Source organism: Mesoplodon bidens (assembly GCF_964165515.1).
Source record: "Mesoplodon bidens genome assembly, contig: HAP1_SCAFFOLD_211, whole genome shotgun sequence".
Lineage (NCBI taxonomy): Eukaryota > Metazoa > Chordata > Mammalia > Artiodactyla > Ziphiidae > Mesoplodon > Mesoplodon bidens.
In genome coordinates, this window is record NW_027672297.1 from 592,324 (window position 1) to 608,553 (window position 16,230).

Genomic DNA, 16,230 nt, shown 5'->3' on the forward strand with positions numbered 1-16,230 from the left:
GGGCCAGGTTAAATGATCATCAATGTCAGACCATAGCAGTTCTGTCTCATTGGAGTTGGAGCCGTGGAAGTTACACAGTTGCTGCTGGAGAATCTTCACAAAGTAGAGGAAGAAAGGGAGAAATCTCATAGCTTATCCCTAAACTTCCATATACCATCAGTTGCTTCTTTTTGGCTGCGCCTGATCAGAAGTAAGCTGCCTGTATGAGTCTGCTATCATGTGATAGAAAACAGATTCAAGAAGGAACAATGACTAAATTCAAGAAAAAGCAGTCCCAAACTAGTATTTTTGCTTGAATGTTATGCAACAGTCTGTTTTCTGTATTTTTTCTAACTTTATTGAGATGTAATTGACATATAGCATTGTGTAAGTTTAAGGTGTACAACCTGTTGGTATGTTACATGTTGTGAAATGATTACCACAGCGGAGCTAGTTAACACACCTCCGTTACCTCGCATAAATACCATTTTTTTTGGTGAGAACATTTAAGATCTCTCTTAGCAACTTTGAAGTATATAATACAGTTCTGTTAACTGCAATCACCATGCTGTAGATTAGATTCCCAGAAATTCATGTGCTAACTGGATACTTTACCCTTTGGTCAACATCTCCCCATTTCCCCCAACCCCAACCCCTAGCAACAACCATTCTATTGTCTGTTTCTCTGGGTTTGGCTGTTTTAGAGTCTACAATTTAGTTACATCATACAGTATTTATTTTTCTCTCTCTGACTTATTTCACTCATCATAATGCCCCAAGGATCCATAAATGTTGTTGCAAGTGGCAGGATTTTCTTCTTTTTCATGGCTGAATAATATTCCATCTATGTACCTACCATATCTTCTATATCCATTTATCCATGTATGGACACTTTGGTTGTTTCCATCTCTCGGCAATTGTGAATAATGCTGCAATGAACGTGCGAGTGCAGATATCTCTTTGAAATAGTGATTTCATTTTCTTTGGACATATATATACCCAAAGCAGGATTGCTAATGTATGGTAGTTTTCTTTTTAATTTTTTGAGGAGACTCCATATTGTTTACCATAGCGGCTGTACCAATTTACATTCCCACCAACAGTGCACAAGGGTTTCCTTTTCTGCATCCTTGTCAACATTTGTTACCTCTTAGTCTCTTTGAGGTGATATCTCGTTGTAGTTTTGATTTGCATTTCCCTGGTGATTAGTGATGTAGAGCATCTTTTCATGAACCTGTTGGTGATCTGGATGTCTTCATTGGAAAATTTTTTATTCAGTTCTTCTGCCCAAGTTTTAATTGAATTGTTTGAAAATCTATATCTATCTATATCTATATATCTATATATAGATACAGATATAGCCATTGTATGAGTTCCTTATATATTTTGGATATTAACACCTTATCAGGTACATGATTTGCAAATATTTTCTCCCATTCTGTAGCTTGCCCTTTCATTTTGTTGTTTATTTTTCTGTGTAGAAGCTTTTTAGGTTGATGTTATATAACAAGTTGTATAACAAGTTGTATATAACAAGTTATATAACAAGTTGTATTTCTCTTGGTGATTTTAAGATTCCCTTGTTATCTTTAACGTTGACATTTTAATTTTAATATTTGTTGGTATGGATCTCTTTAGGTTGATCTGCTTTGGAGCTCTCTGGGCTTCCTGTATCTGGATGTCTGTTTCTTTCCCCAGGTTAGGAAAAGTTTTCAGATATTATTTCTACAAATGTTTTCTGCCCCCTTTTCTCTTCTCCTTCTGGAGTTCCTATAAGGTGAATTTTATTCCATTTGATGTGCCATAAATCCCTTAAGCTATATTCATTATTTTCATTCTTTTTTCTTCCTTATTCTCTGATTGGATGAGTTCCTCTGACCTGTCTTTGAGTTCACCTATTCTTTCTTGTGCTTCATCTACTGTATTTCTAAGTTCAGTTATTGCATTCTCCAGTTCCGTGACTTCTATTTGGAACTTTCTTATATCTTCTATTTCTTCGTTGAAGTTCTCACTGTTTTCATCCATTTTCCTTCTGAGTTCAGTGAGCATTTTTATGACCATAACTTTGAACTCTTTATCAAGTAAATTACTTATGTTCATTTCATTAAGATTTTTTTCCTGAGGTTTTATTTTGTTCTTTTTTTGGAGTATAGTCCTCCCTTTCTTCATTTTGCTTGACTCTCTGTGTTGGTTTCTATGCATTAAGTGAAATAGCCACATCTCCCAGTCTTGAAGAGCTGTGTGACAGATGAACCTTGTCATTTAACCCCGTCTACTCTTGGTTGCCTCTCAAACCTTTGTGATTGTCTAAGCAGTTTATTTTTAATAGACCTGGCACACCATCCCAGCAGTTGAGGGTGTGCCAAGACAAATGAGCAACCCAAAGTGGAGGATCTCAGGCAGCACCTAGATTCAGGTTGATAGGAAGCCAGAAAACTTGGTAACAGCTTTTAAAGAATGCAAATGTATTTAGTCTTGTGAGATTGCAAGTGGAAGCCCTGCTGCGCCCCAGAAGCAAGCAATCTGAAGGTGTTCCCTGGGGAGCAGTCACAAGAAAACAGTGCTTCAGATAAGTGTACAAGCTCCATTCTGGGAGATACCAGTGAACTGTAGTAAGGCAGAGTGAGGGTGGAGAGATGGCACCCCCAGCCTACCTTCCCCGAGAGCACATCCATAGCCTCTAGATGTGTGCTGAACCTGAAGCCTGCTCTTAAGTCTTGTCCCTACTAGCACATAGGCCTTTTTCTTGTAAAGGCTGGGGCTGTGTCTCAGTCTGATGTGTAGTGGTACATCCTGGGGGTGGTATCCTGCCAAGAACTGTCTCTCCAATTGTTACAGTCCCATGGGACCCAGAAAAGAAATCCCTCCTGGCCTCCAGAGCCAGGTGATCAAGGAGCATCCCCTGAGTGGAGGCCACAAAAATGGGATCTCCTGTCTTGGAGATTCTGGCTCTCTGGAGCACATCAGAAGGAAAGTGTGAAGATGATGCTTACTGGCTGAGTGAGGCGGTGGGAAGAGTGCAAAGATGACACCATTTGAATAAAGGGAAAGAGGGAAAAGAAAAAAAAGAAAAGAAGAAAAAAAAAATATATATATAGCAAGACAGTGGAAGAGCAGGGAAGAAGGAGCCAGCTGGCTGGAGCACAAAGCTGTCACCTGCAGGAAAGGAAAAAGGGGAAAAAGGATGGCACCTTTCAGTTTTATCAAGGCAAAGAGAGAGCAGGAAGATGGCACCCGCCAGCCTCTGTCCCTGGGGAGTATTCCAGCAGGCCCCTGTTCCTCAGATTAATGCTTTAAAATTGGGAAGTGAGTCTCTTTCCCAAAAAGTCAGAGTGCTTTTCAAAGGGCTGCTTCTACACTTGGCCCTGGGACAGGTGAGTCTGTGCACAGGCCCTTTAAGAGCTGTTCCTGAGTTCACCACAGCCCTGTGGGTCTCATGGGATGTGGCTTGTTGGTCTTCAAAGTCAGATGTTTTGAGGGTCTATCTCTCAGGTGCCAGCCTTAAAATTTGGAGTGCCCAATGTGGGGTCCATACCCTTCACCTCTCAGGAAGAAGCTCCAGGTTTTGAGTTCCTTCCTAATTGTGTGTCTCCACACCAAGGATGGGGTTTATGGCAAAATTGTGTCTCAGCCTTTCCGACCTGTTTTGATGTGGTTTCCCTCTGGTTTTCCTGATGTGAAGGGGTTGCTCCACCATCTTTTAGTTTTCTTCAGAGGAAATTTTTCCATATGTAGCTGTAGCTTTGGTGTGTTTGTGGGAGGAGGTGGGTTCAGGATCTTCCTATGTTGCCATCTTGAACTGGAACCTATTTAATATGTTTTAAATTTTGGTTTTCAGTCGTTCAGTTTGTTACTAGTATATGGAAATATGATCAATGTTGTGTATTAATGTTTATGTATTGATTTTATATTCTGAGATCCTGCTAAAGCAAGCTATTATAATTTATTATGAGTCTACTTATACCTTCCTTGGAATTTTCTATGTAGAGAATTATGTCATCTGTAAAGAATGACAGTTATATTTCTTCTTTTCTAATATGTATGCCTCTTTTTTCCTTTTCTTGCTGTACTACAGTAACTAGAATCTAAAGTACTAAGTTGAAAACTAAGATAAGAGTGGACCTTCTAACCTAGTTTTTGAACTCAGGGAAAAGCATTCATTCTTTCACCATTTCATGTGATGTTAGAAGTAGGTTTTCTGTAGAGGCTCTTTATTAGGTTGAGGTAGTGCCCTTCTATTCCTAGTTTCCTGAGCACTTTTAATATGAAGGGGCGTTGAATCTCGTTCAGTGTCTGTTCTGTGTTAACTGGTGTAACAGTACGTGTTTCCTCTTTAGACTCAATCTGGTAGATTACACTGGTGAGTGGTTACCATTGAACAAGGCTTGCATCCCTGGAATAAACGCCACTTGGTCATAGTCTGTTATTCATGTGGATTCTGATGGTAGGTATTCTTGTGGATTTCTTCTAGTAGGGTAAATTCTGGTTCCCCCAAAACGTCCGTGTTTAACCCCTCCTATGACAATATGTGAACGTTACCTTGTATGGAAAAATGGACTTTGCAGCTGTGACTAAGTAAAAAATCTTGAGATGAAGAGATTATCCTAAATTTTCTGGGTGGGCTATATATAAACACAAAGAGCTGTATAGGAGGGACACAGGAAGAGTCAGAGTTGGAGAGACCATGTGATGAGGGAAGCAGAGATTAAAGTGATGCACTTTGAAGATGGAAGAAGGGACTAATTCCAAGGAATGCAGGCAGCCTCTAGAAGACAGAAAGGGAGAGGAAACAGATTCTCCTGTAGGGCTTCAAAAGGAACAAGCCCTGAGACACCTTGCCTAATATCAGACTACTAAGCTGCAAAAACTTTCTTTCACAAAGGGTCAAGGAGGGCTGGGAGCACATATGTGCTGCCCACCTGGACAGAGGGGGACCTGTGAGGCTGACCTACAGATTCTGTGGAGGTGGAGAGACATGAGCCCCTTTCTTCTCCAAGCTCTTTGCAGGGTCCAGCAGAGAGTCATGCCACCTGTGGAAGCCTGCGGCCCCAGTTTTGCATGCTGGTGGTGTAGGGGTCATGTTCAGGGAATCTCTGTTGTCCTAACACCTGCCTGGGTCCTGGGGAAGGAATCAGAAGTCGGAAGCAGGAGAAGAGCCTTTGGCCAGCAGGGAAGGGGGGGTGAGGCCCAGGGCAGGTCCATAAAAGATCAGAGCATCTCAGTGCTTTAGGAGGAAGGGGCTTCAGAGGTGGGCCAGCACAGGCTGTGACAGAGGCTAAGCGGACTGGGAGGGGAGGCACTTCTGGGAGACAGCAGGGGTCTACCCCCTGCCCCTCATTGTTTGCTCATCTCACTCTAATGAGGGGGTCATTTCCCCTGCTCTGATGATTCGAAGCCTCTGCCGACACCCACAGGACGGTGACGGAGGCCTCCACACTCCTCAGCATGGATCCCAGCTCCCACTCAGATCTGGGGCCACAGACACCTCTCCCACCCCCTGCCGCCCCTGTGAGCAAGCTGTTCTTGTGAAACGTGGTCATAGTTTGTTAGGAGGACCTGTTTCCTATGGGGATACAAACCAGTGTTGATACCAGTGCACACACACGTCCAGCCATGGGTGCAAAGGGAAGGGACAGTAGCTCTGGGGTGTCTTTGCAGACCCGGAGGCCCCGGACGCCAGTCCCCACGGCCACAGCCACATGGGTCCTCCTCCCTCAGTTGAACGAGATGCTGCTGCACAGAGATCCCACAAGTTCTACAAAGGGGCCCGACTGTCCTTTCCCTTATACACACCTTTAACGGGTGCCCCATGAATCTCCCCACACCCATTCCCCTTGTTGCATCCTCATTGGGATGAAGAGGTAGCTGCCTCCACCACTCTCCACATTGCAATAATCCCAGTGGAACTAGAGGATGCTCCTGCTACGATGAGGCAGACAGTCCCGTCCCCATGGCCAAGACTTTTCTTCTCTGGTCAGGCCACCCACACAGGAAACCCTGGATGAGCGGAGGGTCATCCCAGCGCCGTCGTCTGGCCACATGAGGAAAGCAGAGAGAAGCTCCATAATGACAAGGGCCGTCTCCAGGCTCCATCCTAGAAACTGGTGAGTGTCCAGAGGGCTGAAAGGCACAAGAGCAGCTCTGCCTCCCCAGAAGGTTCAGGGATGCAGAAGACGGTACAGATGCCCCAGAAGGGCCCTAGCCAAGCAGGCGTTAGAGAAGGGGCTGATGAGGGGGTCCCTGGGGAAAGTGAGAGCTGTGCGTTCCCAGGGGCAGCCTGAGGAGTCCTTGTCTATGTGGAGGAAAGGTGTGGCCACCTGTAGACCCAGAGCTCCTGTGACCTCCCTCATCCTTCCTTCCTCTCAGGATCGCTCTCTGTGGAGCAGCTCAACACCAACAAGATGACAGTGGCCTGAGAGCATTTCCCATGAAAACGATCTTTGTTCACAATTTACATACATCACTCCAAAGGTCCTGCTCCCACCCACACCTGGCCACACCCACCTCCCCCACCTCCCTAACCCCCCCACAATCCCGCTCCCCCTCCCCACCCTGGTGGTCCTGCCCCGCTCCCTTCCCCCCACATCATCCAGGATCAGCACTGGGAGGAGGAGGAGGAGCCCCTAGGCTCCCCAGGGGGCTGCCCTGGGGCCTCGCCCTGGAGGGCCGGCCCAGCTGAACCCTACTGGCTGCAGTGCTTCTTCCTCCTCTTCCCACGCTTCTTTGTGTCAAACGGGTCACGCTTTCTCTTTCTCAGCTGTGAGGGGCGAGCCAGCCCCAGAGCCAAGGCTGGCCTCCCAGAGACGCCGAGGCCAGCCCCGGGGATGGGCAGCTTCTCAGCAGCGGCTGGGTGTCCACACAGAGCCCGCTTCCTCGACTTGGGAGCGGCTGGTGGAGCTGGGCTGAGGCCTCTTCTCTGAGAGGAGGGGGACTGGGGAGCACTCTGGGCCCCCCAACCTCCAGAGGAAGCCAGGGCTGAGACATGCGCAGGACTGAGGGACATCCCGAAAGGCACCAGTATATGCTGAGAGTCTATGATGAAGACGCTTTGGAGCACCTCCTCGTTCTCACTGGACCCGTCCCTGGGCACTCGGGCCTCCCGAAGAGGAGAGGCCTTTCTGAGAACAGACGCATCCCTGGATCTCAGTAGAGGGCCGGTGCGCCTTTGACCCTGGGGAGGGGAGAGCCGTACGGGCCGGAATATAGAGAACTCCTGACGTCCTCCAGAGGGAACAAAGACTTCGGGCCTGCACAGGGCAGTGTCTGTTTGCATGAGCCTATGAAGAGCCTGAGAATCAATCTCTGGTGGGCAGGCTTCATCACTGACCCCTAGATGGGGGTCTTGGTCGTGCCTCTGGGCACCTTGGCCGGCGTCGGACTCAGAAGGACTTGAGGCCATTCCGGGTGCACTGTGACTCAGGGCTGCCCGCACACCGTCGTCCTCTTTCAAGGCCAGGAGTCGTTTCTGCACCAGCTGGTAGGAGGGAGGAGGACAGTGACGGCTCCACACACACGTGTGAGAGGAGGAGCACTGGGCAGTGGGACAATGGCCCTGTGGGGGAGGAGGGGATGGGCGACCCCAGGACTCGAATCCAAATACAGACACTGTGGCAGTCCGGCCATTCTCCTGCAACTGATTCCCAGCTTTGTGACCTTCCCTCCCCTCCCGGCTCCCTATCCTCTCCTTCCTTTCACCCTGCACTGCACCCACCCCAGAACGGGCCCTTCCCCATGCCAGGTGTCCCAGGCAGGGGAGGGATGGACAGCGCTATGTGGCCCTCCTGTTCTGGGGCCCTACCTCTCCCCTGTTCACTGGGGTCCCTCTGTGCCCTGGTCTTCCTGAGTGTCCCTTGTGTCCCCTGTTCTACCGGGGATCCCTCCCTCCTCTGGCTCCCCTGGGTCATCTGGATTCCCCTGTCCCCTGGATCACCTGGGGTCCCCCTCCCGTGGGGTCCCCTGGCTCCCTGAGTGTCCCTCTCCCTCCCCTGTCTCACTTCTTCGGGGGTGAGCCCTTCCTCCTGCTCCAGCTCCTTCTCTAGGGCCAAGAGATCCAGCTGTGGGTCTGGGGAAAGCAAATCTGCCAGGAATCCAGGGTGAATGACTGCCTCCACCTAGAACAGAAAGAAGAGGCTGTGAGCATCCTTGGCCAGGAGTGGCCTGTGAGACAAGAAGGCCAGGAGGGAAAGTGAAAAGCAGAGACCCACCCCACTCTCCTCCACAAGGCGGGGATGGTCAGCGCGCACACACACACACACATACACACACGCAAACATGCACATACACAGTCACACACAAAAGAGCACATATACAGAGGCACAAACACAGACACAAAGGCATACACACAGATAGACACAAACATATACACACAAACATCTGCGTAAACCTCCCCTAACACCAGGCTCAGGAACAAGGAGCTGAGCTTAAGTCCCAACGGCCTGAGCAGAACCCAGATCTTGGGTGCTGAGAGTTCCATGCCCTGGCATCTTGCAGACCCCAGTCTCCAGGCCTAGCCTACTTTGGTGACAAAGTCCTCCTGGGAACACAGCTTGTCGATATAGCTTAAGAGATCCGGGTCCGAGTAGGTGCCGTCCTCTTCCTGCTGCAGCTCATTTCCGTCCTCTCCCCATTCTGCATCTGAGTCGCCTGTGGCTGAGTGGACGGGCCCCACCAGCGCCTCCATGATGTCCATATACTCCCTCACAGCCTCAGGTGGAATGTCCTCGGGTGCCTTGGGCTCCGGGGGTCGCTGGGACCCGTGTGGCTTCGGGCGGGAGGGCTGGGCCCTGGGGCCGGACATCCTGGGAGCACAGGCTGCGGCAGAGCAGGAGGAAGGGAAGGAAGGTGAGGGGCTCCCGGTCCACCTCCTGACCACCGAGCGCACGCTGGTGAGGGCACTGTTGGGGGACATTGATGTGGGTGTGGGGGGGTCAGGACCACATGGAGCTTCATGCACAGTTGGAGGGGGGAGGTAAGGGGGCATCTAAGAGAGTCACATATAAGGAAGTGGGGAACCTCCAATTTTCCAGGGGTGTCCCCATCAAGCCCACTTCTTAGGCAGACTTTGTGTGCAGTCCTTTGACAGGGAGGCGTGAGAGAAGTTACAAGATTGACCAAGTCAATACCCCGTAGTAACAAAGGGCATCTGAGACCCCACCCCCCACCCCCCGCCTCGGTGGCTGTTTTGCTTGAAAGACCAATGCCCCTGTCTTGAAGGAAAATGATCCACATGGGAAGAGTGGCCAACCCTGGGCCCCTGTTACCTGTGCGTTCAACTCCAGTGGGAACCTGGGTGGCCGGCTGAAGGCCCACTTTCGGGGCTGGGGGCCCCCGAGGATCCAGCTTCGGTGGGGCTGGAGGAGGCAGGCCCTGCGCGCACTGCATCCACCGCAACTGCTGGATCTGCATCTCCTCCTCTGCCTCAAATTGCATGAACCTGGGGTGTGACAGAGGCACAGGCCACCCTGAGAAAATGGCCTGGGTTCTGGAGCCCAACAAAGGCAGCCAAGAATGAGGGATTGGGAGAGGATGTGCCTTGGGGCTGTCAAGGCCCTGTGAGGTGCTGTCCACAGCAGAGAGCTGCTCCTGGAACTGATACAAGATCTGGGACCCTTCCTGCCTCACCAGCACTGGAGAGCATTCAACAGCATAGAGCCAGGTCGCTGCATTGAACCAGGTCAACGGGACACGTGGCTGACCCAGGGGGCACCCTCCCCATGCCCCCCATCCAGAGCCACATGAAGGGCTGACAGCCAGAGGCTGGAACAGGCATGTGTTCCCCACAGGGGTCCTTGCCCAAATCCAGGACCCTGGGTTGGGACTGAGAGTTCTGGAACGTAGACCTGGAGACAGGGCTCAGGAGAGGCTGGACGATGTGGATGCTGAGCTTAGAGGACAGGCCTTCCTTTCCTCTGAGAGGTGCTTGTTTGTTTGGTTTTGTTTCTTAAGCCAAGGGGATTACCGTGGAGCAAACACTGGAAGGGCCAGAGACCCTTGGGCTGATGACAGCTGGCTTCCCCAGCCTCTTGAGGGATGCCAGGGTACCCACTCAGGCCACTTTTTGTGAGGAGAGGGGGTCCCAAATCTATGTCAGTGGCCGCCAGCCAGCCACCACTAAGGAAGCAGCAGGCTGGCGGGTGGAGCTCTTTCCCCAGCCCAGCCCATATGGCCGGAGTTGGACCCCTACTGGACTCACAGCTTCACCCTGCCCCGTCCTGAGACCTTCATGTGAGGGCAAGGGTAGGTCAAACTCAGGGGAGGGCAGAGCTCGTGGTGGAGGAAGGACAGAAGACCCAAACTCTCAAGGTGAGGGAGGGGTTTCTGGAGGACTGTAGGGCCTCTGGGCTGCGGGCCCCCTGTTCCGAGCGACAGCCCTTCTCCTTTGTCCTCTCTGATGAGCACCCCCACGGCCAGACCCTGCCCTCACCCACTCGCCTCACCCTCCACGCAGCCCCTGGGCCCAGGACGCTGACTCACTTTTGCGCCATCTCGTAGTAGATCATCCGGTCAGAGTTGCTAATGTGCTGCCATTCCTGCACGGCCCTGCACAGTCCCTCCTCCAGTGTCATGGTGGGCTTCAGGCGGGCCAGGGATCGAAGCGCTGGGCTGTAAGCACTCGGGGTTAGTCTCTGTGCCCAGCCCAGCCCCCACCTGCCTGACCCCACCCACCAATGTGGACCACACATCACTCAACACAGCATGACTGAGCAACAGGAGAGTGAGAGGCAGGTGTCTGGGAGAGCAGAGACAAGGCTTCCCGGCTACGGCTGTCACCGCCTCACACTCACTCGAGGATGACCATCCACTCCCAGGCTAGAGCTGGGACACTGTGCCTTGGGGAGCTCTTTTCCTCTTCAAGGCTGCCTTTTCATAATAAAAATCACCATCATCAATGAGGCGTGGCATGTGCCAGGCAATCTGCTCACACTTCATAGATTAGCCCAAGGAGTCTTCTGCACGGTCCTCTGAAGGTGAAGTGTGATTGTCCCCTTTTTACGAGGGACCGCAGGTTTAGGATGGAAATGCCTGCCAGGCTCACAACTCTAGTGGGAGAGAGCCCATGCCCTTAGGAGAGCTCTACCATCACCCTGTTCCTAGTGGAATTCTCCACATCAACAAAGTCGAGGCGTGCATGAAGCGCTCTCCTAGGCCCCGCGCTCCTCCCCCTTCTCCGAAGTGACCTCCCCCGGCCACGTACACTCAAGTGCTGTATGAAAGGAGACGTCAGCACAGGAGAGTGTGGCATCCACTCCTTGGCTCCTCAACTTACACCACGACCCTCTCTGACTGCAAGTCTTCAGGCCGTATTACCAGGAGAATCATGGAAGAGCAAGCTGGCTAGACTCACAGGGGGGTGGGGTCAGTTGAGATAAGGCACATTTCAGTCATGATGTCATGGACTGGCAGGCTCGCCTGTATGACTGACAGTGTGCCTTCTCCTGGCGTGGACATCGCCCTCACACCTCGCTTCCAGTATCCCTAGAAACCTAACCTGCGAGTCCATCCCCAGTTCCTCTTTATCTAAGAGCTCCGATAAGCTCATGACCCCCTGAGCGTTCACTCACATGAGAAAGCAGGAAAGAGCTTCTGCATCAGGACTCTGGGGAAGGTGTCTCCGGGCCAGTGGCTTGAGGCGCTGCCACCGTCGGAAGTTACTGTACACGCTCTGGTGGTTAGAGCAGTCCTCCTGCGAGGCATAGGGCTGGTTGGTGTCCAGGCTGCCCTCCCTGGAAGTGCCATGTGGCCATGGCCCAGAGTTCACTGGGCGAATGTTAGGGGCCATCTGGGCAGCTGGTGGTGGAGCTTGAGGAGGAAAGCCTGGGGTCCAGCCTCGCTTGCCAGCCTGAGTAACTCCAACAGCTGGAGCAGTCACAATGGTCTCCATCGCAGGGGTTGCTAAGAATATGGGTGCAGGACATGCAGCACTCCCGCTGAGGGCCCCTGGAGCGCTCCAGTTGAGGGGGCCCTGAGGAACGATAAAGGTCTGAGTCTGGGGGGCCTGCACTGGCCTCCCTTGTGACCTGACTTGTACAGTGAAGTTGCAAGCCCCAGGGGCACTGGGGCCACAGCCACCATTAGCCACCAAAGGCATCCTGGGGAAAGCTGGCAGCCGCAGGCTGCTGCCAGGAGGGAATGCGGGGGTGATGAGAGGTGGCAGGTGCTGCTCCCAGGGTGGCCAGTGCTGGGCGCCAGGAATGGGTGGAGGAAAGGACACTGCCGTGAAAGTAGACAAGGAGGCACCGGGGTTCATGGTGACATCCGTTCCCAGCACTGCAGATGCTGTTGAGGCAAAGGAAAGGAGTGAATGGAGGAGGAGAATGGGCAAGTGGGACTGAGGCTTTCTGCGGCATCAGAGTGTAAATCTCCACAGATGAGAGACTCTTGGACAAGGGAAACTGCAGCGTGCAAATGTCTTCAAGTGATTTTCATGCCCTGACTTCCAGTTGAGAATTATTCCACTGGTGACCCCACGCCCATCCACCAAGCTCCCTGACCCCTGCCTGCCGAGAAGAAATTGCCTCAGCAAGCACTCACTTGGAGAGCCTCCCTAAGGCACACCCTGGCACCTAAGCCTCACAGGCTGTCTCCCAAGACCTGGAGCTGTGTGGACATCCGCTCTGTGAGAAATGCCCCTCAGCCGGCGTACTAGCAGGTGGGGCCTTCTGCAAGGTAAGTTCTAGGCCCCCAAAGGCCCTTTGTGGACAGGCACTGTGTAAAATATTAGGGCCCCACCTCCTCCTCAGTCCTCCTTTTCCTGATGCTCAGTATAAATCCCCTCTTTCTTTCCTAGCCTCACAAAACAAAACAAAATGCTGGAAAATATCTCTAATGGAATCCTGATACAAACCCATGACACTGGCCCAGAAAGCACCTGCATCTCCGAACAACCCACAGCAGATACGTAACATGGGCCAGGTCCTGCCACCCCTTCCCCAGTGCCCAGAGTTACTGTCATCAGTCAGGAGTTCTGTTCCTAGGGGCTTGTGGTGGTCTGAGAAGTAGGCACGTGTCCCTTAGATTCTGTCATTTCACAGCCAGTGATGGCTGCAGAGGATTAAACAAGGGCCAGGGAATTGTCATGTTACATTGGTCGTGGGAGTATAGACTGCCTGTGGTCCTTCCCCTTCCAGCTCCCAATAACGGAGAGACAATCTGAGATGCAGGCATAAGCCAGATGCCATGGCGATCAAGTTGTCTGAAACACATCCCTGTTCAGGAGAACAAGGTACACACCACGGTGCACCTAACTCACCAGAACAGATGTCATAGGACGTTTAATAGTAACACAGAAGATCATCTTCCTGATCCTGGGCTACACTCCTTCCCCCTTTAAAAGAGGAAGCAGGCTTCATAAACATTCCACCCGAAACAACCCCACTCCACATCTGTTCCCTGTCCATGAAGGAGTGACCTGAAATAGGAACAAACTCTTCCTCTCAAGGCAGCCTGAGGGTCCACCATGAGATACTGGACAAGATGAAGTAGGTCTGAAGTACTGCCATTCCACAAAAGGAAGAACAATTCAGAGCAACTCAGGAACCTGAGCCCTCTCTTGGCTGAAGTTACTCGTAATGGTTGCCCATCCCCTGTTGAATCCAAGGCAACAGTTACCTGAACTGACAAGTGAGCTCTGGGCTGGGAGGAGTGGACGAGGTGTGGGCTGCGGCAGTTAGAGTAACCCCCTGCCTAGCTCTCGGAGAGGACACTTCACTGCAGGTGTGGCCACACACAGCCCCATTGAATAGTTTTCTCACCAAGACCATCTCTCCCCACAGCCCCCTGAGATACAGTATGCTCCTGTTCAAATCCCTTTGAAAGATATGGTGAGGCAAGCTTCAGGTGCCTGAGGAACACAATACAGCTCTAGGCTTTCCTCATGACCCTCCCTGTGTCACCACCAGGACATCACACACATCCTTACACACACGTTTCAAAGTGGCTTGTCTCCCTTCTAGAAAGAATCAGACTGTCTGCTGCCATCCTTTCTCCATAGCCAGGGCAATTCCTCTGGATCCACCTCCAACGACCCCTCCTCCCCAGGGCAGTCTCAGGTTTCTTCAGGCTCCCCAGTCTCCCCAGGTGAAATGTCCTTGTGCGTCCAGTGCTCTCTTCTCCCTCTACTTCAGTCCAACTGTGTGCCCACAGTTAAGTGTAACGTGTGAACCTGAAGGATGTGAGGATGGCAGGGTCTCTGAGAACACACCCCCAGCCTATAGGCTTACCTCCTATTGAAGCCATCCTGCAGGCTTGGGCACGGACTACTGCTGCCTGGTAGCCTCAATGAGAAAAGTCAAGACCAGGAGCCAGAGAGCGACCTGCTTCAGCAAACGCTCGGGATCCAAGTCAACGAGGGACACGTTTGAAAGTAAACCGGAAAATGCGGGCTGAACCGTTCTGCGGTGGGGGAGGGGCAGAGGGCACGTGGGTCGGGGTGGGGTGGCGTGCGCTGGGGGGACATTCCACGAGGGCTCTGGCAGGTAGGCAAGAACCGGAAGTTCCTTCCACCTCCCACAGTGGCAACACAATTGGCGTGTGCCTCTTTAGGCAGTTTATAAACTGTTTTGATTCACGGCACCGAGGTTGAGCATGACAGTCCCTTCCTTTCACGTCTTTATCCATCAACCTAGGTGTTTTGTTTTTGTTTTTGTTTTTGTTTTGCGGTACGTGGGCCTCTCACTGTTGTGGCCTCTCCCGTTGCGGAGCACAGGCTCCGGGCGTGCAGGCTCAGCGGCCATGGCTCACGGTCCCAGCTGCTCCGCGGCATGGGGGATCTTCCCAGACCGGGGCACGAACCCGTGTCCCCGGCATCGGCAGGCGGACTCTCAACCACTGCGCCCCCAGGGAAGCCCTGGAGCTTTTATAATGAAGGAAAACGTAAATGATTTGCAACCAATAACTTCATACTAGAGGAATGGTGAGGCAAAATATTGTACCCAGGCACTCGAGAAAGGCAGGCTTCCTTGTTGCTTCCTCCCTTTGTTCAGTCATTCAACCAATTATTTACAAGATTCCCACTCATAATTCTGATACAGTATTTGAAGGACTCTTCTCAAGGCCACTGATACAAAAATTGCACTGTGCAAAAATTAGCCAGTCCCAATACTGCAATCACTTTTGTAATACTTCAAAATCCTACACCCCACAGACAGAGATAATCAAATTAGCCCAAATGTAACTTGGGAAGACCAGTCACAGAAGGGAGTATCTAAAAGTCCTTTGGATCATGATCTCTGACTATTCCTGCACAGAAGGTGGGGGCGGGCATTGACTACTGAGAAAAAACATCTCTGGACATGCATCACAAGCCTCAGAAGACAGTTCATCTTCCACTCAATCACGAAACATTAAAGAAACGAAGAGATACCATGTTTGTGTCTTGTGGAGTTTTCAAGTCTGCACTTGGAGGCGCTTAGTGCTGTTACATGTGAGGGGTCTTCAGAGGCATCCTGTTGAGTGAGAAATGCTCTAATCTTGCATTTGACCAGAAAGCGGATCTGATGATTGAAGTTTCTTTGGGAAGTATTACAAAGTCAGGTCAGTAAGTTGATCCCGCTACTATTTTTGTTGTTGTTGTTTTTTTTTTTTTTTTTTTTTTTTTTCCTTTTTGCGGTATGCGGGCCTCTCACTGTTGTGGCCTCTCCCGTTGCGGAGCACAGGCCCAGCGGCCATGGCTCACGGGCCCAGCCGCTCCGCGGCATATGGGATCCTCCCAGACCGGGGCACGAACCCGTATCCCCTGCATCGGCAGGCGGACTCTCAACCACTGCGCCACCAGGGAGGCCCTGTTGTTGTTGTTTTATTGTCAACTGAAATTCTGCAAGATATTATAAAAAAGGAGGGAGGGAAAATAAAATTGTTCCCATACTACCTGTTGAAATTGGCCCAGATTGTCAACTCTTTCTCAAAATTATTTAAAAAAAAACCCCAAAACCGTACAAAGGAAACACCTGTGAACACGGAGAAAAAATATTCTAGTAGAGTAAATGCGTTGGAAAAACTCTAGGAACGGAGTCAGGAGACAGTATCTTAAGAGTGTTTCCCAGGTCTGAAATTCTTTGCTAGCATTGTTCTTTAACGGAAACTTCAGGTGTGCTAGGAAAAAGGACCTACTGTTTTTTGAAAGGCATTAACAAGAACCAAGGAACGGCAGTCCAAAGGGCATGAAAGTACTTGCCCCAATTTGAGGCTACTGTGCTTACAGCGGAGCTCTCCAGAACTCTTTGTAGCTAAGTGCATGGGTTTCACGAGTGCAAT

General features: G+C 51.1%; 1 protein-coding gene and 1 pseudogene across 2 annotated transcripts in view; one reads left to right on the forward strand and one right to left on the reverse strand.

Annotated features, from left to right (window-relative positions):
- LOC308610386 (centrosomal protein of 78 kDa-like) overlaps positions 1 to 16,230 on the forward strand; it is a 312,551-nt pseudogene that overhangs the window by 121,407 nt on the left and 174,914 nt on the right. The gene's annotated exons all lie outside the window — the stretch shown is intronic.
- LOC308610372 (NUT family member 2G-like) lies at positions 6,608 to 12,645 on the reverse strand. Its single transcript, XM_081259532.1, has 3 exons — positions 11,546 to 12,645; positions 7,974 to 8,075; positions 6,608 to 7,453 (listed from the first exon to the last, which is right to left on the reverse strand). The coding sequence occupies exons 1-3, from the start codon at positions 12,224 to 12,226 to the stop codon at positions 6,662 to 6,664; spliced, it is 1,575 nt and encodes a 524-aa protein (XP_081115658.1). The 5' UTR covers positions 12,227 to 12,645; the 3' UTR covers positions 6,608 to 6,661.

Bases quoted from the DNA above. Each gene is read 5' to 3' on its own strand.
- LOC308610372 (XM_081259532.1), bottom strand. From the start codon at position 12,226: ATGAACCCCGGTGCCTCCTTGTCTACTTTCACGGCAGTGTCCTTTCCT. The intron at 8,076-11,545 runs CTCATGTGAGTG...GAGGCAGTCATT, and splicing joins CAGAAGCTCTTTCCTGCTTT to CACCCTGGATTCCTGGCAGA. The intron at 7,454-7,973 runs GTGAGACAGGGG...CCCTCCTACCAG, and splicing joins AAGGGCTCACCCCCGAAGAA to CTGGTGCAGAAACGACTCCT.